General features: G+C 36.0%; 1 protein-coding gene across 7 annotated transcripts; it reads right to left on the bottom strand.

Moving 5' to 3' along the window:
• Positions 1 to 5,885: 5,885 nt before the first annotated feature.
• LOC145013102 (uncharacterized) lies at positions 5,886 to 9,279 on the bottom strand. Of its 7 annotated transcripts, none has more exons than XM_078971900.1 (8): positions 9,101 to 9,279; positions 8,526 to 8,911; positions 7,672 to 8,453; positions 7,468 to 7,558; positions 7,128 to 7,387; positions 6,715 to 7,024; positions 6,538 to 6,636; positions 5,886 to 6,396 (listed from the first exon to the last, which is right to left on the bottom strand). In XM_078971900.1, the coding sequence occupies exons 6-8, from the start codon at positions 6,970 to 6,972 to the stop codon at positions 6,016 to 6,018; spliced, it is 738 nt and encodes a 245-aa protein (XP_078828026.1). In that variant the 5' UTR covers positions 6,973 to 7,024; positions 7,128 to 7,387; positions 7,468 to 7,558; positions 7,672 to 8,453; positions 8,526 to 8,911; positions 9,101 to 9,279; the 3' UTR covers positions 5,886 to 6,015. The 7 variants fall into 7 exon arrangements, with proteins under 7 accessions (XP_078828026.1, XP_078828028.1, XP_078828029.1 ...); XM_078971902.1 differs by having other exon boundaries at positions 7,672 to 7,888; positions 8,665 to 8,911; XM_078971903.1 differs by having other exon boundaries at positions 7,672 to 7,871; positions 8,665 to 8,911.
• Positions 9,280 to 26,725: the final 17,446 nt, after the last annotated feature.

Here is a 26,725-nt window from a genome sequence, read left to right as displayed (position 1 = left end):
TAACCCTACTCAGTCCCTTCGTGGGGGGATCTGTTGGGTTCTCATCCGATGATACCCTCTTTGCCACGAGGATTCCTTCTTCTATTCGATGTCTGATGAAGTGATATTTTCTGTCAATGTGTCTGGATCTCCCATGATCTCTTGGTTCCTTGGCTAAGGCAACCGCACTATTGCTGTCACAGAAAATTTCCATTGGCTTTTTTATAGCTGGTACAACTCCAAGGTCTTCGATGAAGTTCTTTAGCCATATAGCCTCCTTTGTTGCCTCGCTTGCTGCTATATACTCTGATTCACAAGTGGAATCAGCCACTGTCTCCTGCTTGGAACTCTTCCAAGTGATTGCTCCTCCGTTTAAGGTAAAGACCCAGCCCGACTGAGAGCAGAAATTATCCCTATCAGTCTGGAAGCTAGCATCACTATACCCTACAACTCTCAAGTCATCACTCCCACCGAAGGTAAGGACCCAGTCCTTAGTTCTTCGCAGGTACTTGAGGATATTCTTTACCGCAGTCCAGTGTTCCTTGCCAGGGTTCCCCTGATACCTGCTAACCATGCTCAAAGCAAAGGCTACATCAGGTCGAGTACACGTCATAGCATACATGATCGATCCTACAGTTGAAGCGTAAGGTAGTCGACTCATTTCTGCTATCTCAGCCTCATTACTAGGGCTTTGTGTCTTACTCAATCTGGCGTTACTCTGAATGGGTAACTCACCTTTCTTGGAGCTATGCATGTTGAATCTTTTCAACACCTTATCCACATAGGTGCTTTAACTAAGTCCAATTAGTCTTTTACTCCTGTTTCTCAAAATCCTTATCCCTAGGATATAGGCAGCTTCACCAAGGTCCTTCATAGCGAAACACTTCCCAAGCCAGGACTTTACTTCCTCCAGGGTTGGGATGTCGTTTCCTATGAGTAGTATGTCATCCACATACAATACCAAAAAGCTAACTATACTCCCACTAGCCTTGACATAAACACAAGATTCATCTTCACTACTAGAAAAGCCAAATTCCTTGACCTTTTCATCAAAGCAAAGATTCCATCTGCGAGGTGCTTGCTTTAATCCATAAATGGATTTCTCAAGCTTACACACTCTATTAGGGTACTCGTTGCTGACAAAACCTTCTGGCTGACTCATGCAAACATCTTCAGTCAACTTTCCATTAAGAAAAGTGGTTTTGACATCCATCTGCCAAATTTCATAGTCATGAAATGCAGCTATGGCTAACATAACCCTAATAGACTTAATCTTGGCTACTGCAGAAAAAGGTCTCATCATAATCCACTCCAGGAATTTGAGAGAAGCCCTTTGCAACCAGTCGAGCCTTATAAGTGTGTACATTACCATCCATGTCGGTCTTCTTCTTGAAGATCCATTTGCACCCTACAATCTTACGACCTGGTACATTCTCAACCAAGTTCCAAACTTGATTGTCATACATGGATTGTATCTCTCTATCCATAGCCTCTTTCCATTTAGCAGACTCGAGGCATACCATGGCTTCCTCGTAGCTGTTAGGGTCATCTAGACCTACTAGTGTCCCATCACTAATAAGTGTCTCACCTTCTGCAGCAATATGGAAACCATAGTAGTGCTCAAGTGCACTCCTAACTCTCGTGGAACGCCTCAGAGGTACAGATTCGTCAATTGGCTCAACAAGAGTTTCCTCCTCAAGTTGAGGGCTAGTGTTTGAAGTTCCTTCACCACTTGACTCTTGAATTTCTTCAAGATCAATTTGCCTCCCACTGTCTCCTTGGCTTATAAACTCTCTCTCTCCCTCCCTCTCTCTCTCTCTCTCTCTCTCTCTCTCTTTATCTCTCGAAAGACTCCTCTTCTTGCTACAAAGACCACATTATCACTAGGTATGTAGAAGAGGTAACCAAAGGATCTTTATGGGTAGCCGATGAAAATACACCTCTCGCTTAGAGGTTCTAGCTTATCATGAGTCTTGCGTCTCACAAAAGCCTCGCAACCCCAAATCTTGATGTGGTCTAGTTTAGGTACGTGACCAGTCCACATCTCGTGAGGAGTTTTGGCAACTCTCTTTGTAGGGACTAGATTAAGAATATGGGTGGCAGTCTCTAAGGCATACCCCCAAAATGAGATTGGTAGCGAAGCTTGACTCATCATGGAACGAACCATGTCTAACAAGGTTCAATTACGCCTCTCAGCCACACCATTCAACTGTGGTGTCCTGGGAGGTGTCAATTGTGAGACAATCCTACATTCCCTTAGATAGTCAAGGAACTCTGAACTAAGATACTCACCAACTTGAATTTATGATTTATATGTCAAAATTGTATGCTAGTTGTAGGATTCATGCTTTGGAAATTTTATTGCATGTATAACTAGAGAAAACTTAGATTCAAAGCTATTAGAGTTGTATGTGCACCATAGAAGTGTTATAGTACACATATGAGTGTTATAGTACACAAAACCCAACAGTGGTATCAGCGACATGGGTAGTTTTCTTTTATGTTCATACATAGCTAATTGTTCAAAGTTGAAGCAAAATGAAAAACATGTTTCTATCAGCATGAACTTGACGAGTCCACTATCGGACTCGACGAGTTTTTGGTGATGAACTCGACATGTCCATAGCCTGGCTCGACGAGTTGGATCATCAATTGGCAGGATTTTCAAGTTTTTGGCCTGTTTTGGATTAGGATCATTACCACAAAATGTTTTGGTTCATAAAATTTGATTTTGTTAATATCGTAATGATTGGCTTAGGTTATTATAACTGTGGCAACGAGCGATCGGAAGAAGAAAGATATTGGCTATCGCGTTGTGTTTCACGTGAGTACGAGTGTTTTTGCTCGTGTTTGGATGCGTATTCCAGAATATTTCTTCGTGTGTGTGCTTGGTCGGCAGGAAGTGGAGTGTGTACAAGAGGGATATGATAGGGAAAAGGTTGGGGGCGACGATGAATAGAAGAGAAGAGGGAAGAGGCGGACGTGAGGATATATACTAGAAATCGGGTTTTAAAACTGATACTCCTAAACTAAAGGGATATTAATTGATTTATATATTTACCATAATTAATTAAATGTATGATTACATATTTACCATTTTGAAATGATTAGTCAATATTTATTCATACAATAACACAATAATTACTTTAAAATACATGAACCTAGCTTGGTAATGATTATCTACATCCAATAACATGATGATCACCAAAATTTTAAGATAATTACTTGATTTTGTGAAAATCTAATTATTTGTAAAATTTGAATCACCAGTACAAAAGTGACCTACAGACACACAATAAAAGTGTGACTATATGTGTACAGTGACATTTTATTTTTTCACTGAAAGTGTGACAGAAAGTGACGTCATCGTATGGATCTTATGGTCACTTTTAAGTGTAGTGTATGTATGATATGAAAAAATGTGGCCGTATTATAAAAGTGTGGCTATTGGGTTGGGAATTTTGTTGCTAAAATCAATTATTTTATCCAATATTGTGGCGTTAAACCGTGAGTAAGACACACTTATTTAGTAATTGTAGTGATTGTATATCCCCAACTTGCAACATACATTTTGTTTCGGTGTGACTTTTTACTAAAAAATTATCACACAATTTAAAGTTTATTAAAAGACAGGTAATTATGGTGAAAATGACCATGTTCGCTAAATATTCATATGTAATTAATCTCATAAGTGTCAGTTTACTAATAATTAGTCACAAAAATAATCTATGTTTGTGACCATTACCTATCGTATAGAGACACACAATTAAGTGAAAGTAATTTAAATGTAGCTATTAGTATTCTGTCAACACACAATTTAGATGAACATGACTACTGTTTTCAATGCTGTCACATTATTTGTATATAAAAATGTCACTTTTTATATTCTGTCACACAAAGATTATATAAATGTGACAATATATGAACTTTTAGTCACGTAATTATTGAATTTATTGAAATGTGGTATTTATTTGCCACATCATTTTTTACGTTGTTATTAGTTTAGTTGTCATCATAAAACGTTGAGAAAAGCGTGATTTTAAAACACTTGTAGACATAATTAGATTAGAACATGGTTATTGTTAAGCGTTTAGTTACACATAAAAAATGATGTAAAATGACCATTGTATAATTTTAGAGACATTAAAAAACAATAAAACATGGCGAAATTTATATTAAAGCCATATGAAAATTTTGAGATTTGATAATGGTTGTAACCTTCAACAACACTATTTTAATTTTTATTGTTATTTTTCCTATATTGTAGACACATCAAAATTATATAAATGAAAATAACCATAAAACAAGAACATTAAACTATATCAAAAGTAAGAATTAGATATTATTAATAATTGAAATCCACTCCAAACATTAAATTTGTAGATAAAATAGCAAAAAAAAAAAAAAAATTAATTACAAGTATTAAAATATGATAAAGAAATCCAGAACATCATAAATCAACAACTAGACACAACTACGCATTCATTTTGTTGGTATTGTTCTTTATCTTCTTGAGAATGATATCAGTTGATATGAAAGTTGGATTTCGCTTGTTTGGGTTTTCAAGTTCATGGACTTGAGATGATATCATATTTAGTACTTATACTAACAACATTGAAACAAAAATTAGTAAATAAAAAACTTAATAGAGTATCTTATGAAGGAAAATAAATTGTAATGCACAATCAAGTTACCATAAACAAACCTTTGAATCAGGTTTCACAAAGTGTTTTGGCCATGGGACGAAAGGTTTATACGCCTGCACAAATGTTTTGATTTCTCATATTAATGAATCCTTTTTTACCAATTCATCAATGAGCACTTTATAGCGCTTTATAGCGGTCATCTTGCAGAAGAACTCCATGAATAAACTGTCTGATCACGAGCAATAATGTTCCTTTTATCCAGATATGATAGGCTATACTTGAATGGCTACAATAATGTGTGATATTAGCATCAAAAAATAGAAAACAAAAAATGTATGTTTAGCATTTGAAAAAAAATACTGATCTGGTGAAATGGATTTATTTTTTGATGAAAGTGTTGGTATCGCTGGAATGGCAGTGGAAATCTTAGACTCAAACAACTTTTCTCGTGGTTTTTGCAACTACCTAAAATAAAGATTTAAAACATATATGAAAAATTAGGATTTAATATAAAAGATAAATTAAAACTAATGAGATAACGAATAGGCATGGTATACTGCAATATGATAAAAACTTTGCAAATATTCCTCCGTTAAAAATAAATGGTCATCCTTTCACCTTTTCTCGATAGAAGTACATCCTTAAACCAAACTAAAACCCCTTTATAAATATCAAAATTTTAAATAATTAACATTTAACTCATAGTTGAAGTAAAAAGGAATAGTCAAAGAAATCAACAACCAAACGGGTTGATATATTTTCCCGATACCCTTGATAAAAGGCGTGAAAATGATTTTTTCCATCAAGTCACCCATTTGGAAACATATACATCGATCGGACCCTATGGAGACAACAAATTCAGACCCTATCCAGACGAATAGTCGTCGGTATAGGATATGGCGACGACTAGTCGTCATGTCAGCATAGGTCTATAACGTCGTCGGCATAGCTTCACCTATTGCAACAACATGTTGTCGGCACAGCTTTTGTCAACCATATTTTCGGGAAAAAAAATAAAGTTTTATTAAAAACTTGTGGCGACGACATGTTGTTTGGACACCTATAGCAACGACAAGTCGTCGCGAAAGGTCTCAGCCATTACAATGACATGTCGTCGCTATAGGGTTTTTAACAGTTGTCAGTTATGGATCTATAGCGACGACTTGTCGTCGGGATAGCTACTGCTTGTTTTTTTTAGCTTTACAGGTTTTGTACATTACTATTCCTGTATTTTTAACAAATCCAAAAAACATTGCAGCATATATCAATTGAAATACATTAATTAGGTATCATTTATCAAATTCAAAACATCAAATTCAAGTTTAATATTACAATAAATAGTTAACTAACATTGTTCATAATACTAAAAAAAATATCAACCATCATTGTCCTAATCGTCTTCTCCGTCTTCTCCTTCTCCCATCCTTTCGGCAAATTGTTGAGAGGTAGTTGCTTCTGTGTTATAGTTGAATAGAAGGTTAGGAACTGGTGATGGTTGGAAGTTCGGAATACATGTCGCCAATAATGCATGATATTGTTGCAAATATTCTTGTATTTGTTGTGCATCAAATTGGGATTGAGATTGGGACGATTTGGAAGTGGAAGGCCGTTCATTTGGAATTAAACCGAAGTTGGCGGTTGGTTGCCTACCTACCCCGCGAGCATGGCTGCGTCTCGTCCCAAGGGCACGTTCTAAACATTCTTCCTCGTTTACTTCTCCAACTTCCCCAATCTCGTTTTGCATTTTCTCATATTCCTCTTGAATTTTCTCCTAAAATAAAGAAAACAAATAACATTAACTCAAACAAACAACTAAACTTAAACATTAAAATAATAATAATATTCCTTAAACAAAAAACTATAGATAATAATAATATATTTAAACAACACATTCATTTCATTTATCACTTACCCAATCTTCTTTTGCTCGAGTTGTACAATAACCCGAATCTTCTTTGTAGCGCATTTGTCTCCAACCCTCAATATGTTGTGGCTTGATTCCCATTTTTTCCTATAATAAGTGAAAATAATAAATATATTTGTACAAATGTTAATAACAATTTTAAATAATACTAATGTATTTTATTACCTCTAAATGACATCGTTGAGCATAGGATCTACATCCGTGAGCACTTGTGTGCAGAAGTCTCGACCTAGTAACTTTATTTTTGACCGACAAGTGTTTGTATTCCTCGGTCAAAAACAACAAATCAATCATATCGTTCCAAACTTCGGCGGTCCAACCAGGCGGTGGATATCTTTTTACCCTTTCCACATTTTGGTATCCACCAAATCTATCAAAATGTTTTTTTATGTGATACTTGTGCTCTCGATATGCTCTTTGCATATCTGCTTGGATACCCGCTCAAAGGGGTTCCCATAAGTTTGTGCCCCGATACCTATTAATATAAAATAAGTTTGCAAAAGGAAAAACATTTGATTAGTAAAAAAATATTTTATAAGTGTAAAATTCAATACATATAAAATATATTGTATACTTACCTCTAACTCGGGATATAAATCATCTTTGTACTTGGTAGGAACACGACGCCAAATATGACAAGGTAACGGTACTTGTGATCCCACCAGATTTGAGATCAGTCTGACAAATATTTGTCCGTTGTCCCCTATAAATCGATACGTCCGTCCGGAGATATCAATTGTCAAATCCAAAGGCCTACACTTGTTTTTTTCATACTCATCGTACAAATTTAAGTTTCTCCATTTGCCACGCACATCCACATTCACATTCTTCGCTTGTGCTATATATACATATACAATTGGAAATTTAGAAATTTAAAACTTCAATATATCTAATACTTAAAAATTTCATACAACTTACAAGATTGGTAACCTGATGGTACACTGCATGCAACCCCGTGTGGAGGTCTATCCCCACCGTCTCCTCCGTGTCCCCTCGCAACTTTTGCCATCTGTTTAACAAATATTATAAACATTCAAAATATATAATAAAGCTACAAATAAGCAACATTTCAAATTTAACAAATATTATAAGCAATCATGATATATAATAACAATAACATACCGCCAATCAGATTCATCACTAGAACAATATACATGTACAACATCATCATCAATGTCATAGTTTTCATTATTGATTTCTTCATCTGAAGAGTACGTATCATCATCGTCATTGTCATCGTTAATGAAATCGTCATCGTTTATAGTAGGAGCAACATTCCTCCTTGTAACGACACTCGATTCACCAACTTCACCTAAAGTCGTCTGCATAGGTAAGATGCCTAAGTCGACAACCAAGGTAAAATCAGTTGATTGAGTGTTGTTCACGACATCTATCTAATTCACAACACCGATACTTGGATGATTTCAAAGTGTTCGATGATGAACCTCTTCCACAACTCTCCAGTTATTCTTTTGAGTGGGATCTTGGAGATAAAATATTTGTTTAGCTTGTGTGGCTAAGATGTATTCTTGATCATCATACCATGTTTTACCGACATACCATTCATGACTGGTATCGATAAAAATCATATTATTTATAGTCTTTAAACGTCCATTACGTAATGACGCATTGAACCATTTACCATGAAAGAGTACAACTAATTTATCATATAAATAATGCAACTCTATGATTTCCTCTAATTGACCATAGAATGGTGTACCGTCTTCTCCGAATGTTACAACACCACTATTTTGAGTAGTGCGTCGGAGATCACGACTATTCACGACAAATCAGACACCATTTACTATGCACACAGTGTAAGAATATGCACCCAACGGACCATATGCCATCGCTTTTAATTCGTCAGTACAATCCGAAGGCATATCTTTTTGGAGACAATAAATCTATAAGGAAATATAAGATTGTATGTTTAAGTAATAAATTAGTTTTACATTATAAATATATAAGATACTTACCTTTTCTATAAACCATGAAGGAAATTCCTTTTTGATATCACTTTCAGTTAATTGTGATTTGAATTCAGGCAATATGAGACAAAATAATTAGAATAGTTAAAACACTATCGAAAAGGTAGTTAATAGATCAGAAACTTACAATTTGTAGCTTCTCATCTCATCCTCATAGTAATTGTTTAGGACAAACCAATGCAACTATTTTTTAGCCTCTTTACAAAGTTCAGCGATTTTCTTAGTTGACATTTTGAATGTAGCTTTTCATGTTCCATTGAAACTAAACGTGCACGATGGCATTCCAGTGAGAGGGGAGGTCGACGAGGATGTGGCATTGTACGAAATTTTGCGAGGAGGAGAATTTCTCCCTTTGAAGCTATGCTTCGCCACTTCTGTTATTCAAGCAATCAGAAATAAAATCTAATTTCTTTCACTAAAATTTTTGAAATACTCACAAGAAAGTTCACAAACTCTAAATTAATCAAATAATAATGGGAAGCATAAACCTAAACCAAGATTACAGACAAAAATCGAACCGGTACAAGGCATAATTCTAAGAGTATAGTATTCAAAAATCGTACATGTCATGGATCGGCGTCGAGAGTAAAATCGACCGGAGGTGTGGCGGGAGGTGCAGTGGCCGTCGTCAGGTATAGCGGTTGGTGGAATCGTCATCGGAAGTTGCCGCCGAAGAAGATGCGGCCGGAGAAAGAGATGAAGGTGACCGCGTATTTTTTTTTTCTTACCTGTTTAGGTACGTTCCTTAGTAAGGAGTGCTAGGGCATGACAATTTTGATTTTTGATTTTTTTTTTTTTTTTTTTTTTTTACATAAATCTTCCTATTATGTTTAAGTATGGTAAATATATTAACATCCGTTTTGGAAAAAAAAAAAAAAAAAAACGTTTTTTAGGAGATAAAATCAAGATTATTGAATTTGTTTTAAAAAAAAAAATTAGATGAATTTGAACGTGAAGGAAATATTGAGTTTTTAAAATTTTGGGGAAATTTAAACTGAAAATAAAAATTGATGGAGAATCGCTTTCTTTTTTGTTAATTAAAATTTATTATAAATATATAAAATATATAAGAAATTCGGATATTATATATTATTTTTATTAAAGTAATTACATTTTTTGGAAAAAAAAAAAACGTATTTTTAGCCACATATAATACGCAAAAGCCCTAAACCATAAGAGTGCACAGTGTCATGGGTGAAATGTCGTCGACATTCCTAGCTAGCCACCATTGTTGATGGCAAACACGACCCCATGACCATATTTGTTGACGGAGGCAAAGTCGTGTGCTTGTCGTTGCTTTGTTGTTGAATTAAAAGATAAAAAATTGTGTGTTGTGTTTTTTCATTATCATGTGTTTTGTTGCTTTTTATTTAAATAATGATAGCACCACATCCTTTAGCCTAAGCCGAAATCCTAAAGCCTTAAGTTGTAAACTACAAGCCATAAGTCGTAATCCATATGTCATATGTCATAATAGATAAGCCCACAGTCTATAGGCTTAGCCATGAGCCCTAAATCATAAGCCCCTAACCTACACCCTGAGTCATAAGCATTAAGCATTAAGCATTAAGCCTTAAGTTATATGTCATGAGCCTAAGCCATAAGCATGGATCACTATGTTGTACACTATAATCTATAAGTTATAAGTCATAGGTCTTAAACATTAAGCCATAAGCCTCAAGCCTTAAGCATTAAGCCATGTGTCCTAATACTTCAGCCTTAAAACATATGTTATATGCCTTAAGCCATATGCTATATGCATTAAGCTATATGTTAAGCCTTACACCTTAAGCCCTTAGACCTAAGCCACAAGGCATAAGCCTTAAGTTATATGCCATACAGTTTTATGGCTTATAGCTTAAAACTTAGGGCAAGTGATGTATGTTTTATAACTTAAGAATTAGGGATTAAAGCTTATAGATTAAAAATTATTGATTGTAGACTAGAGATTAGGGCTTATGATTTAGAGACATGGGCATATGACTTAAGGCTTATGTTATAATGAATTAGATTTAAGGATTAAGGCTTAGATATTAGGGCTTATGGTTTATGGCTTATGGATTATAACTTTCGGATTAGGGCTTAATACTTAAAACTTAAGGCTTATGTCTTAGAGCTCATGACTAATGGCTTAGGGGTTATATCATAGGTATTATGGTCAGGGCTTATGACATATGGTTAGGGATTATGACTTTTGCTATTACTTAAGACTTAGGGAAAATGAATTATAGTTTATATTTTAAGGCTTATGGATAAGGGATACAAGATAAAGGTTTATGGCTTAGAGTTTATGGTTTATGGCTTATGTTTGTGGCTTAAAGTTTATGTATATGGCTTAGAGCTTATGACGTATGGCTATTTATGACACTGTTACACACTTCATTGTTCTTCAACCGATTGTTCGTTCTATTCCATTTAATTTCTAATATCAAGCATTATAATCATAGAATCAGTCATGTTATGTTTTGCTACCCTAGGAATCATTGACTACTTTGGCTCCTGGGAGACCCCATTTGAATGTGAGCCCATCCAGGCAAACACACCTCACCAACATCCACATACCACCCATAAATGTTAAGTGTCACTCCCTATTACCCATACACCGAAGCCCTATCCTAAATCCCCATATCCACCCACCTCACCCCCACTTTACTATACACTTTTACCCTTACCAACACATCATATACCAACTCCAAAACACCCCCCCCCCCACAAAATACCTACAACCACCCACCCACACCCCTACACTCATCCATGCCCATACTTACACCTTCCATTAATGTTTTTATTTATTAGTTGCGAATTATTAAAAATATAATATGCCAATAATTATATACTTTTTGTCACTGGTTTTTAATAATTATATATGCATATCACAATATTTCAGGTGATGTTTGGAGGTGGCATATGTTGATGTTGCTCACTATTTTTTGTTAATCACTTAATTGAATCACTGTATTTTTTATTATTTGTACGCGAAATTGTAATTATGAATTTTATATGTATTATGAAATTGAAATTGGTAATTGTGATTGATGACCCACTGTATCTTTTTGTGAAACTCCATGTAAGAGTTAAATTTTTTTTAAGTTTCTCTCGAATGCTTGATTGTTTTCTTGATAAAAATCCTTTTGACATTGTTTTGTGTTTTGATATTGTTTTGTACTTTGTAATATAAAACTATCTTGTTAAAACCGTAAGTAATTAGAAAGTTAGAAATTATTGTTTGTTAAGTATACATTATATGTATGGCAAATAGTATGATTCCTTCATATTACAAGAGATATGGGTGCTTCATTATCATTTTAAACAAGTTCTAATTTTCATGTGTGATTAGGTTGACAATAAACATGGGGTCAAGAAGGATAGACTAGGGTACACACTAGTTGAGCTAAATAGATTAGGCTATAAAGAAAATTATTTGATGTAGGTAATTCCAACAGTCTTTAAATGAAAATCATTACATTTTTTTTTTTTTGCAAAAGCTGTCCCAAACTCTAATAATAAGTTATGTGGTTTGGGTTTGAGTCAATGACTCTATATAAGTCATATTGTTGAATATTCAACAAAGGGCATTTTGATGAAGACTATTCTTTAAATTTATACACAAATTAGTATAAAAAGAATGACAATTACATAATTATAGTCACACATTCAATGACCATGCTATAATTATATTCATCAGACATTATATTTCTTCTAACTAGATTTACTTATAGGCACACATAATAATTGTAAACATAACCAAATGCAACTTACAGTCATAATATTTGTTTTTTTCAAAGCCAATTCATCATGTTTTGACACACATAATAAAAGGCACATAACCATAAATCACTCAAATTAACTTGTTTTCTTGCTTTTACTTTGTCACTACTAAACATCATCCTATGGATATACAAATATTTAATGTTTCCATATGTATCCCCTGTTAGACACATTGGATCATGTGTCAAAATAGCACCGTGATACTGAAACATATACATTTGCCTCATGTCACTAGATATCTATGTAGTGTCTCTTATATAAAAAGTATCATAATGTTAATCTATAAATGTGGCTGGTAGTGAAATATGGCCATAGTCTTCGAGTGTGGCTAATCATTGTCACAATTTGTATAATTAAGTGTGGTTAAAGTTTTGATTATCTATACAATGGACACACAAGCTAATTTAAATGTATCCAAAAATAATCTCTAAATTTTTAGTGACCTTTTTAATAAAAAGTGTGACATACCGTTTTTCAAAAAGTGTCATCGTATGTCATTTTTTGTACTAGTGAATCATTTTGCTACAAGAGTTGAATTATATCAATTTAGTAAAAGATAAAATGATATGATTGTTTTATTAGTTTAAAGTTTGATCTAAATGTTTTAAGGAGTTACAAATTTTCTCATCAAATTTGGAACTAATTTTTTTTAGGAAGTTACAAATAAATATTAGTTAAATTGATCTTAATCTTTTGAAGAGTTCCATAAGTTATGGAACTTGAAAACTCTCGTCTTCATAAAACAAATTAACTCCTTAAGTTATGGAGTTTAAAAGTTTTTCAAGAATTACAAAACTTGCCCTCAAGTTTTAAAAGTTGAAAAGTCTCAATTAAGAAACATTGAATTCATAGAAACCCTAGTAATTTGAAAAGTTTTCAAAAATATAACTCATGGGTTCATAACTTAAAACTAATTAAATAGTTTTAATTTGATTTAGCATCTTGATGTTTTTAAATAGTTTAATTAACTCTTATGGATTTTATTAATAGTTAATTAAATGTTTAACTAAAAGAGTATTATTAAATCCAATCATATGGTTTAAGTTTAATTAAATTAAGAATATAATTTATTAACAAATTAAACCATCAAGTATTTTAAAAGTTTAAAATACAACCTTATACTATATAAAATTAAAATTTTAATATATTATATATGTATAAGTAAAAGGTCAGTCTTACTGTTAGTAGGTCTCATTCACGAAGTCGGTCTATAAGGGGGTATAAGGTTACTGCCTATAAAATGATGGTTTAATGGGTGTCCACTCTCACCCACCGCTTCCTTGACTGGTGGAGGGTCGTTAGCTGAACGAGTTGGATAGCACACCAAATCATCATTAAAAGTATAATGAATTATAAAGTAACTAAACCCTTATAAATTCCCAATCTTAGTTACTTTAGGAAAAATATGAATTTGATGGTAACCCATGAAATTGCATATTGCACCTTATCAGTCGTTAGTGGAGCGTGTGTGGTTAACCGACACACTAATCTGGGATTAATGTAGGATGACAATGGGTATCTTGGAGATTATCATAGATCAATGGAGCGTGTGTGGTTAACCGACACATTGATTGACTGATAAATTACTTCGAGAGTACCAAACTAATTTTCATGGTTATTCACACCTTGTTTGTGATCCTCGGTATCCCGGTCACAAACTTGAAGGGCATAATCAAGATTAAACCATGTCATTGAAAAGTTCAATGAATATCAAAAGAATCTAGGAATTTCAATTCATTTAAAACTTAATAATCAATTTCGTTTTTCATGGTGAAAATTGGTAAATCTTCATTTACCTACCTTCAAATATCTTCAAATATTTTCCAATTGGATTACGACATCCCTCTTCCGAATTGTAGAATATTTTGTTGGGTCCTAGCCTTAATATTTTATTTTGGGTGTTATATCAAGGACTTAAATAAACTAACTTGAATTTCTCCCTTGTAGATGTCTAGTTCTGACAACTATGGTCTTCCCGTATCTTTTGGAAAAAGCTTTCCTTATGAAGATGATGTTCCACGATTAGATCGTGGAAATGGAAATCATACTTCACGTCCTCCACCTCCTCCAGTTATTCTCCCTAACCCACATGTTTATAGACTTGCAAAGTTCAAGGTCACTCAAGCCCTATTGGCTAGCAAACACCAAGATGGAAAGTCCATATGTGCTCACATTTTGGACATGAAGTGACATATTGACAGATTGGGAATGTTAGGAGTCATTATTTCGAGGAAGTTGGTTGTTGACTGGGTTCTTCAATCACTTCCTGAGTCATATGGTGAGTTCATTAAAGATTACTATATGACAGACCACGACATGTCCCTTATCGATCTTACATATTTGCTAATTGTTGCTGAATCAGCAATGATTTGGCGCACTGGTAATGCAAATTTGATTGGAAGATCTACTTCCCAAACTTCCATGGACATTAACAATGCAAACATTGGAAGTCCAAAAAAGATTTATCTTTCCAAGGGAAAGGGAAAGGCTAAGTCTGAGATTGTCCTGTGTACCATTCCAAAAGAATCTGTTTGTTTCTATTGCCAAGAAAAGGGACGTTCGTTGTGAAGCTGTCGTATCTACCTAAAGGACCAAAAGGATGGTAAAGTCAAAATGTATACTTTGCTTCAGGTAAGTCATCTATCTAACTCTATTAAGTTCTGATTTGTAGATTCTTAATACATGATGTGATAAGATTACATTTCGATGTTTCGTAGGATCAAAGGAAGCTTAAAGGAAAAGCATGTTGAGTCTGGTCGCGAAGAGATGGATTTCGATCGCATGGTTTGATGATCGGATTTTTGAGTTGATGCTAGGAGTTGTGATAGATTGCTTAGGAAACATAGTTTTCATTTGTAATTGCATTGTAAGAAAAAGTTTTCCGCATTTTTATAAATAAATAAAATTTTGAATTTTATCTTGTTATATATTTTCTTGCAATGACATTTTTGAAAATCGATGTTTATATATTGTTAGTAATATTGAAAATGGATTTGATTCTTTCGTTTGTGGTAGTGTCATAATTTACCAAATAAGGAAATATTCTCATCACCTAAGTTTCAATTGGATAGAAACTTGGAATCATGCAACTTGTTGGGCTTATAATGTTGCGTCTTAGGACTTTTTGTATATATCCGGATTGGGCCTGTCCATCCGTGATTATCTCTTTAGGGTTAGTCTATATATATGCATGCATGTATGCATTATATTAACACGTCTTATTATTTTACGATTGAGCTTGTAACCCTAAATACCTCTACAGTCGAAGTTCTTAATCGAGCTCTTCTGAGGTATTGAAGCTTTAATCATACGACATAATCAAGCTATATTCTCCTTCACTTTACGTTCATTCTTTTTTGCGTACTTAGAACTAATCGATCATGATAGAAATTTGTTCTAACAATTGGTATCAGAGCAGGAGTCTGTGTGATCAATACACTGTTCTTCTGTATTCAGAATTCCTTAGGGTTTCCGCTTTTATCGCATAAATACCAAGTCGTCTTCTTCGTTTCGAAGGCAACTGTGTTTTAGATAAAACCCTAATCTCGAGTTTAAAAGTCTGATTCTAAAAACTCAACATGTCTCACGACGATTCGCAAACAAATCCCATTAACATCTCGAACAACATTGGATCTACAACAAGGATACCCATACTCTATACTCAAGAATACGAAGTATGGGCACTTCACTTTGAAGACTATGTGATTGGTTCTGATGATGATGGCTATCTCATCTGGGAAGCCATTACTCTCGGACCGTTTGTTCATTCAGGAACGAACACCACTGTCAAGACTCAGAAGGAGTACAACAAGATGGTGGTAGATGAGCAGAAGATGCCACATGATGAGAAAGACAAATTACTATGTAATGTGAAAGCTATGTGAATGATAAGATTCGCCTTGCAATCCAACACCTTTCGGTTGGTTAGTTCGTGTTCAACTGCTAAACAAATCTAGGACAGATTGAAAGAAATCTATTCAACTGATGAAGATCTGGAACACTCAACACAAACCTTGTTGCTGTCAGAATTTGGAGCTTTCAAACAGAAATCAGAGGAAAACCTTATACAGACGTTCGATCGGTTTAATCATCTTCTCAGTAGAATGGTCAAGCATGGAATAGAAAGAAAGATAATTGAGAAAAAGGTGACTTTCATGAACGAACTGAGAACCGAATGGATGGCTGTGGTCTCTACCGTAAAAGCGCACGAGCAGTTCAAATCTTACTCACTTGCAAAACTTGTGGGAATCCTTAAGTCCCATGAAAGTGAAGTAACCAAAGAAGCGAAAGTGGTCTCTGGTATGGGATTACTGGCTCTTGGTATGGGATTACTGGCTCTTATCTCCAAAGGAAAGGATATTGCAGAAAAGGAAGAGGAGTCGGATGTGTCGGAATATGACCTAACAAATGAAGAATATGCTATGATGGTCACAAATCCGAAGAAGTTTGCTAGAAGAAAATTTCCTATCAACAAGAACCGAAACTGACAAGGAAGTTATAGTTCCGAGAAGGCGAAGGATGAAGCAAAGGTCACCTCTGAAAAGACTGAAGATAAAAGTGAGAGCAAACTTGCAGGAGACTTGGGATACGACTGCAACTACTTCCATGGCAAGAACCACTTTGCCAAGGATTGTATGTCGAGAAAATTAGCTAAGAAGAGAGATAGGGAAGATGATGAGGCATATTATATGTGAAAGCTGGAAGAGATCAAGAATAAAAAGACAAATAGTGGCACAAAAGGTACAATGAATGCTTTAATTGTGTAGGAAAAGAGTGATGAAGATGAGTTCAGTGGCGTGGAAGTATAGTCAACCGACTCTGAGGATGAAGAAGTACGAAAGCCCACCCATGGATGGGATTATGTGGCAAAGGAAGCAGGTTCGGCCGGAAAGTGCTTAATGGTCACCGCTGGATCATCAACCGAAAGTGCAGGAAAAGAATCGAACCTGAATGAAGACAAATGCTTCGCGACAAAGCCTGTCAGTGAGAAGATCAACGACTGCGTTCGGTTGATCAAAAAGGTACAAACTATCCTTGAATCACTTAAAATTCCATTAACAAATTATGAAGAAGAATTAAATGAATTAAAATTTAAATTCTCTAATTTAAGTGGTAGTCTCATGCAAACTCGCTTAGCGAATTCTAACCTAACCGACCAACTTAGTTGGGTGTCTTCCAAGAGTGAAGAGAGAAGGATGTGGATCGAGCTGAAGGAGGCAGAATTAGTGAGAGCTAGGGACGAAAGTTTTTATTTACAAAAAGATAATTTAAAAATTTTGAAATAGAGAAATGTTTTTTGTTTAACTGCTAAGCGTTTATACACTAATATAGCTCAATTGCATTTAAACTATGAGATAGGTAAGAAAATTCATAAGATGATTTTGCCATTTCTAGAATTTAAGGAAGATGAGGTGATCGCAGAATGTGAATCAGTAGTGTCATTAGAAGAGACGTCCATGTCATACAAAATCGGTCTAGACAAAATATAAACCTTTATAGACTCAAAGGAACATAAATGTATGCTAAAAGACATTTTAGATGAAATGATAATTTAAAAATCAAATCGGACACTATTCATTCGTTTGATCAATCCAATGCAAAACTAACTTCTGAAAATAAAATAGACTTAGACAACGCATCTGAATTTGATGAAATGAGTGAAATATCCGTAGAAGATGTAGTTGATTGCTCTGAGTTCACAAAGAGCGAAACTGAGAATGAGAAACCGTTAATCTTAGAAGATTCGGTTGAATTTGCTCGTCTAGCAAAGAATAAGGAAAAGAAGCTTAAAGAAAAAGCTATGGTTTATCAAAAGGTTCAAACCGTGCCAAATCAAGTGTATGAAACTGAAGGAGTTACTCATAGACAAACAGAAGAACTAAGAGTCCTGGTGGAAGCAGATAATGCAGAAGTATGTGAAGAGTTCTTCTGGTTGGCTCCCATAGATAATGCGGACGAAACTGTAGGTTTATCTGAGCAGACCTCCTGGAAAGCTAAAGGAAGATATATGGCTGAACCTTTGAATAAACCCACAGGGTCTAAAAAACCAAGCATGAGTGGAACCAAGGACATTCCCATAGAAAAAAGCATAGAACCGAAAGCTCCGGTCAAAACAACCGAAACTCAAAAAGAGAAGCAGAAGGAAAGCTTCAACATGCACAAATCGCAGAAGGAATTGGATGAGCAAACACGATTAAGAAATCAAAGGTATGCAAAGAACTTAAATGAGCGAATTAGTTACTGGAATTCACAAAATTCCAACTATGTTCCTCCAAAGAAGATCTCAGAGGGCAAAGGAAAGGAAAAAGTAACAGACGAATTCAACCAAAGTTCTTACAATTCTAAGTCTGAGAACCGAAAATCCCCTTTCAGTCCTCGACCCAGTGTCGGTCCCCCTAACAAAGGTAAACCCACTTTCGGTCCTTGACCCAGTTTTGGTCCTCCTAACAAAGGAAAATCCACTTTCGATCCTCGACCCAGTTTCGGTAATAAACCCAGTTTCGGTCGTCAATCCAATTTCAGCTTCAACAAACCTCAAAGCAAAGCATCTTTCAAAGGAAAAGAAACACTGACTGCTGAGACTAGGAGCAACAATAAGCTATCATCGGCTAATTCTAGGAGTCAAAAACCATTAAGCAAACTAACCAACGAACTTAAATTCAAACAAGATACAACAAAAATTAAAGTATATACAGTTAAAAGAAAAGATCGAACCACATTAGTCAAAAGAACATACTTGGTTGATATTTCTACTACTATTCCTATCTATGTGAAAAACTCACAAGGACCCAAGCAACTTTGGGTTCCTAAATCTGCTTAATTTCGCAGGTAATGAGTGACGAGCAGTTCAAAGAAGAATGGTACATAGATAATGGCTGCTCACGTCACATGACAGGGAGGAAGGAAGAACTTAGAGAATTTCGGTCGTTGAAAAACGGTGGCTGTGTGAAATATGGAAATAACTCTTTCGGGAAAATCAAGGGATATGGCATGATAACAAATGGTGACCTAACAATTCGAATAGTGGCTTACGTAGAAGGATTACAACACAACCTCATCAGTGTGTCACAATTAGTTGTGGGCATAGGTTTAAAAGTATCATTCGATGAGGAAGGTTCAGAGATAATTGAGAAACAATCAAAGAAGGTTCTGCTGAAATATGAACATAAGGGAGAGATGTACCCATTAAATCTCAATCCCATACGAGGGAAACCAACAATATGCTTGCTAACAAAGGCAAACACGGATGATAGTTGGTTGTGGCATAGACGACTTTCGCACCTAAACTTTAAAGACATTAATAAGTTGGTGCTCGGTGATCATGTATGTGGACTCCCTCTTCTCAAATTTAACAAAGATCATTTGTGCGCAACATGTGAGATGGGGAAACAAAGCAGAAAGAGTCACCCTACACAGATCAACACAAAGATAGTTGAAGCATTGGAACTCTTGCACATCGACTTGTGTGGACCTTCGGCTATTGAAAGCTTCGGAGGAAGTAAGTATATTCTCGTAATTGTAGATGACTTTTCTCGCTTCACCTGGGTTTTCTTTCTTAAACAGAAATCAGATGCTACTCCCAAGCTGAAAACATTCATCAAGCAAATAGAAGTGCAGCTGAGGAAAACGGTGAGGAATATAAGAAGTGACAATGGTCTGGAATTCAAGAATAATGGCTTTGATAGATTTCTGGCTGATAAGGGAATAACTCATAACTTCTCGGCTTCTTATACACCACAACAGAATGGCATTGTTGAAAGACGAAACCGTTCTCTGAGTGAAGCAGCCAGAACTATGTTGAGTTTTGCTTCACTTCCATTATACTTATGGGATGATGCTATGGCAACCGCGTGCTACACTCAAAATTGGTCTCTACTGAACAAAAGATTCTCATTAACTCCGTATGAGATACTGAACAACAGAAAGCCGAATGTCAAATTCTTTCATATTTTCGGTTCAAGGTGTTTCATTTTCAACTCGAAAGAAAACCAAAACAAGTTTGATGTTAAAGCCGATGATGGAATCTTTCTGGGATACTCACTAACGTCGAAAGCATATTGAGTATTGAACAAACGTTCAAAACGAATTGAAGAAACTTACTATGTCACCTTCGACGATAGCTATATGAAGAAGTCCAAAGAAAAGAAAGTGATTTGGGAGAATTTTTCTAGAGTCAGGACAAGTCTCAGTTCCTATAGCCAACTTGTTTGAAGAATACATAAAGCTGTTTGATGAACCGGAAAAAGCAGCATCCTCAGAAGCAAAAGCCAAAGATAACAAAGTTGAAAATCTTCAGAAAATTATCAATGAAGCTACTAAGGAGATGGAAAACGAACCTCCAACTGCTAAAAGTGATCCATCATTACAAGGGGAAAAGTTCAAGTCCAACAGATACATGTAAAGCATCTTTCGAGGGGGAGAATTCAGCTTCGTCTCCATCTCTTAAAGGCTCAGAAAAGGACGAAAGTTCGGCTCAAAGTCCACCTATTGGTAGTACAACCGAGGGGGAGAACTCAACTCCCAGAGCAGATGCAACCTTGAGTCAAGACACAGGTTATACTTCACCGGTTGAGGGGGAGAAAGAGATCGAAAGCACAACTGATGAAGGCGAGGGTAATACATCAGAAGCTGAAGAAGAAGTGAATGTTGAATTGGATCCAGAATATGACCCAAACTATCCTCCATTGGTGAAATGGACTAGAGACCATCCCAAAGAACAAATAATTGGTGAAACATTTGAAAATGTTCTCACTCGGTCTCAAATAAAGGCGAAACAAACTGCATTATTCTCCAAAGTGGAATTCTATATGTTTAATTCATTTGTTTCAAAGATAGAACCCAAAACGGTAAATGTTGCTCTTGATCATTCAGATTGGGTCCAGGCAATGCAAGATGAACTTAATGAATTTGAATGAAACCGAGTTTGGAGGTTGATACCTACACCAAAGGATGCCTCTGTAGTTGGACTATAGTGGGTTTTCAGAAACAAATTGGATAAAGAAGGGAATTTCATTCACAACAAGGCTCGATTGGTTGTGAAAGGATACTGTCAAGAAGAAGGGATAGATTATGAAGAAACATTCGCTCCGGTAGCTAGGCTGGAATCGGTAAGGATCTTCTTGGAATATGCAGCTCACAAAAACTTCGAAGTTTTCCAAATGGATGTCAAATGTGCCTTCCTGAATGGAGAATTAGAAGAAACAGTCTACGTGGAGCAACCATCTGGGTTTGTAAACGAGAAATTCCCTGATCATTGCTACGTGCTAGATAAAGTTGTGTATGGATTAAAGCAAGAACCGAGAGCCTGGTATGAAACCTTAACTCGCTTTCTGAAAATATCAAAATTTAAGCAAAGTTTGGTTGACCCAACCTTCTTTCGAAAGAAAGAAGGAAAACACTTAATGATTGTTCAAATTTACGTTGATGATATCATTTTCGGCTCTACGAATCCTAGCTTAACAACTGAATTCAAAAAATTGATGGAAACTAAATTTGAAATGAGCGCAATGGGTCCAATTAATTTCTTTCTTGGTTTAAACATTAGACAGGGAACAGAAGGTATATTCATCAACCAGGAGGCTTATACGAAAACTTTACTGACAAAAATCGGTATAACGGGTGATTCAAAAGTAAAAGTTCCTATGGCATTTGACACTAAACTAACACCATCTCTGGAAAAACCAATTATTGACGTAACAAAATATCATCAAATCATAGGTTCACTTATGTATTTAACGGCTAGTATACCAGACATTATCTTTTCTGTGTGTTATTATGTCAGGTTTCAAGCAAATCCAAGAGAACCTCACATGGTTGCAGTAAAGAATATATTACGTTATTTAAAGAGAACTACTTCTCTCGGTCTCTAGTACCCTGCAAGATCTGGATTCTTCATTCAATCTTATTCTAATGCTGATCTTGGAGGATGTGGACTGGACAGAAAGAGTACCACAGGTGGATGCCAGTTTCTTGATGGAAAACTTATTAGCTGGCAGTCCAAAAAGCAAACTTGCGTGTCGTTATCCACAGCCGAAGCTGAGTATATTGCTGCAGCTTCTTGTACTTCTCAAGTCATCTGGATTCAAAATCAACTGAGAGACTATGGGCTAAGCATGAAGAAGATACCTCTTTATTGTGACTTAGAAAGTGCGATAAGGATTTGTCACAATCCCGTGTAACATTCAAAGACTAAGCATATTGCACTTCGATACCACTTCATTAAAGATCATGTTGAAGATGGGAACGTAGAAGTACACTTTGTTCGATCTAATGATCAACTGGCCGACATATTCATTAAGTCATTACCTGAAGCAGTCTTTAACATAATCTTACAAGGCCTCGGTATGATGAAAGCAGAGTCGGTACCGAATCCTCAAATCTCTTACTAAAAATTAGACAAGCGAAATGGAGTGACCGCTCGGTCTATTTTGGCTCCTTAAATTTTGGGAACCGAAATGCACCGACCACTCGGTCTATTTCGGCTCCATAATTTTCGGGAACCAAAATGAACCGAACGCTCGGTCTATTTCGGCTTTGGAATTTTAGGGAACCGAAATGAGCCGAACGCTCGGTCTATTTCGCTTCACTCATTTAAGATAAGGTTTCGGTTGTATATCTTGTACATTCTTTTCTCATGTCTTTTATTTAAACTTAAATATTTTATCTTTCTGTTTTTATTCTTTTTCAGAAAATTTCAAAAATCCAAAAAAAATATATTTTATCTTTCTGTTTTTATTCTTTTTCAGAAAATTTCAAAAATCCAACAATATTTTATCTTACTGTTTTTATTCTTTTTCAGAAAAATTCAAAAATTAATAAATATTTTTGTCTCGTTATTTGTCTGTTTGGTGTGTATGGTGTGTTTCTTGTTTTTTTTAGGTGATTTGAGTACCAGTACAACCGAATATGGATCTAAGGCAGGTATATTTATTTTTCATAAGAACTAGTTAAGGTTCCCTAGAAGCATGTTGCTGCATGTTGACCTAAGCCTCTACGACCTTGAGCAAGCCTTAATGATTCGATCTATACCTATCGTTTATTCCCAATTAGGCTGATTATAACTACTCCGTCTAGAGCTACCTTACTCTTCTCATACGAGTTAAGAGTTTTTTTGCTTTGTCATATCTATCTAGCAGAAGGTACTTTCTGTTCAGTACCCACCTCCCTTATATTCTCCATTTACTCTCGGTTCAACAACGTAACCCTTGAGACTCTCGGTTCTTACCACTGAGGTTTATGGTTACACAACATCTGTGTTTATGATCTTAGATACGTATACCACGTGCTGAGTGAAACCCAAAATTCAACACCAATAAGGAATTGACGGTGAATTAATTATTCAAGCACTTCTTAAGTACCTAATGAAATCTCTTTTTATTTTTGAGTGGTCTTTTATGAAATTGTCTACTACCAAGGCATTTCTTCCCAAAGAGATCCAGTTTTTTTTTTTTTTTTTTTTTTTTTTTTTGAGATTTCTACTTTATTTTTTGTCACTACATAATATATCCAACCTACCTGTTCAACAGATCACATCGGTCTCACAGGTACTTCTTCTAACGTTCGGTTTTATGTTAAGACTCGAAGTTCGGTTGAAGATAAGCTACCCTAAGCCTATGATTAAAAGAAGCCTTTCAACGTTTATTAACAAACAATTGATCGTATTTTTCGGGAATCCACACAAGCACTTTGAATCTCTCTTGATTTTAAAGGAAGCGATTCTTTCCCGGAATCCTCTGTTTTCCATCTGATTGTCAGATATCACTCACAACCCAAACACATTTGCTTTATTTCTATATCGTTTGCCACTCTAATGCACGGAAATTTTTAATTTTCTCCATTATATTGATGCTATGTTTGCTAACTTTTGTTATTTAGTGAATCAAAAGCAATTCCGGTTTTGGTGGTAACTTCTAATTCAAATAAAGATTGATGAAATCTTTTGGGCGCGTGAATTTGAACGGTCACCATACGCACGCATGCTGCCGCCTACCTAGGAACGTCCAGCCTATCTAATCCCGCTTTTTCAGGCTACTTTTTAGAAGATAACGTCACAATCGTCACGATTTTCTCTCTCCTACCAACGGTATATAAAGGGATTGCACGCTTCATTGTCTTCTACTACTTCAAAGAATTCCAACTAGTAATGATGACTTAAAACTGTTCATCTTCTTCCCTTCATCAACAATGGCGACTTCGTCTTTTGCACAAGATCAAACCGCTTCATCTGCTTTTCTCACAATCAAACCAAATCAGAACATGATTATCGAACTTACTCCCTTCATGTACGATTCTTATATGTTGCATGTTGTGGAGTGTTTGAAGTATTCTCCACTGGTGATTGCCCTAACCCGGTACGAGGTGGTTCCAATGTCCTTATTGTCGCAAGTCTACTCCTCTGCATCCTACGACAAGAACAAGGAACGTATCTATCTCCAAATCCACAACAAGAAGGCTTCCATATCAAAAGGGAGGTTTTGTTCTTTATTGAGTCTTGCAGTGGATTCTTCGGTGGTTTCCCCTGATTTCATCACCACTGCACAACTATTTTCAATGCTGTATGAGATGGGCTACACTGATGTCTTAACCACCATTGCCAAAGTCAAGAAGTCTTGCTTACCCTCTCAATGGAATGGTCTTCTTACCTTGTTGATTAAGGGCTTGGCGGAAAGGAGTGCTGGTTCTGATGGCACAAGCAAGGGGTTTTTGACAATTCTTTATGAATTATACCATGGTTTGAATCTGGATTATAGATCAATCATCTGGTCTCAGGTCATGCAGAGTCTGAACACATCTACACGTCAATCTGAGATTTCTTGTGGGAGGTTCTGGACCATCATCACGCAAAGGGCTATTGATACTTTGGAGATTCCGTTGATGAAGGATGCTTTTATTGCGACAATTTCCACCTTCCATACTAAGAAGATCATCATCTCAGACCCGGTCAAATTTCTTCATTATGGTTCAATACCGGAGACAATGTACAAAAGTGTTACTCAGCATAGCAGGGTAATGGTAGACTACAACAAGCTGCATTCCACAGAGCCGAGAGTTCTTACACCAGAACAACAAGCTGCTCTCGACGCTCTTGATAAACCAAGTGGCAGAGGCAAACGAGTCACTGTCAAGAAGGAGACAACCAAGGCTAAAACTTATAAGCCTTCAAAAAGCAAGAAAAGAAAGACCGAAACCGAAAGTTCTTCAAAGCTGAAGATGATCAAGCACATGGCCAGAAGGCCTAAGGGTTCATTTCCTTTACCATCTGACAACGAGGATGATCAAGAAGACGAGATTCCAACTCCACATGAGTCTCCAAGAGGTAATACTCCACCTCGCTCTTCTTCTTCAATTCCAAAAGTTAAAATTCCAACTCCACCTCAATCACCAAAACAATCCCCTCCTAAACCAGAAGAAGTTAAAATTCCAACTCCACCCCCTTCACCAAAACAAACACCACCAAAATAGCCAACTCCCAAACCGACACCGAAAGTACCAATTTCGGTTGTTTTAACTTCTGTAACCAAAACCTCTCTACCACCACCACCTGTATCTTCGGTTTCTATTACCACCACACCTTTCACTACTCGAATCATTACCCCAATCACCATTACTACTACCATCCCTGATGAAACAACAAGGGTCAACGTATCCGATACGGGGGCACCTACAGTATCTGAAACTCCTGTCCATACTCTACCTCCCTCACTAACAAAATCAACCGATTCAGGCGCTACACTCGGCGGTGACAATGATGAGTATGATTCCACATACTTTAGTACGTATCGTTTGCAATCGGATGAGGATACCGAAGCTCCAATCAACTGACAACACTTGGACAATATTCATGAGAAGCTGGACAAGTTGCTAGTTGATACAAAAGCTTATGGCGGGGTTGTTCTAAAGGCCTTTGTGGAAACCGCCATAGAGCAATATACGAAAGCAATGGATAAATGCACTGATGTTGTTAAACGAATCAACTTCTTTGTGCAAGAAAGCTACTACTGATATTTCTGAAGTTGTTCGCACAACTCAGATCTTTCTGGATTCTTTGAAAGGGCATGCGGATAAAAATGCATCTCAAATTCGTGCTTCAGTTGATTCTCTTTCTCACACTTTACAGGAAGAACATACGAAATTTGAAGATGTCCGTTCTTCTCTGAAAGCTGATAATGCCACTTTCATAGGTTTGGTTTCTTCCAAACTAGACTTTATGCATGCCGACCTCGCCTAGGAGAGTGCACTAAAAGAAGAAATTACCAAACACACCTCTACCATTGCTGTCCAGCAAGTCTAGCTTACACAGGCAGAGAAGGAGATTTCTTTATTAAAAACTGAAAGAGTTGTCTTTCGTAGCTGTGCCAATGATGTGAAGGACATGTTGACCAATATTCTTGGTGCTCATGATCCAATTCTAACTCTTTCTA

Source organism: Lactuca saligna, chromosome 8 (assembly GCF_052625555.1).
Source record: "Lactuca saligna cultivar CGN05327 chromosome 8, ASM5262555v1, whole genome shotgun sequence".
Lineage (NCBI taxonomy): Eukaryota > Viridiplantae > Streptophyta > Magnoliopsida > Asterales > Asteraceae > Lactuca > Lactuca saligna.
Note: the sequence above shows the minus strand (reverse complement) of the source record. Positions and strands in the feature narration are given on the sequence as shown.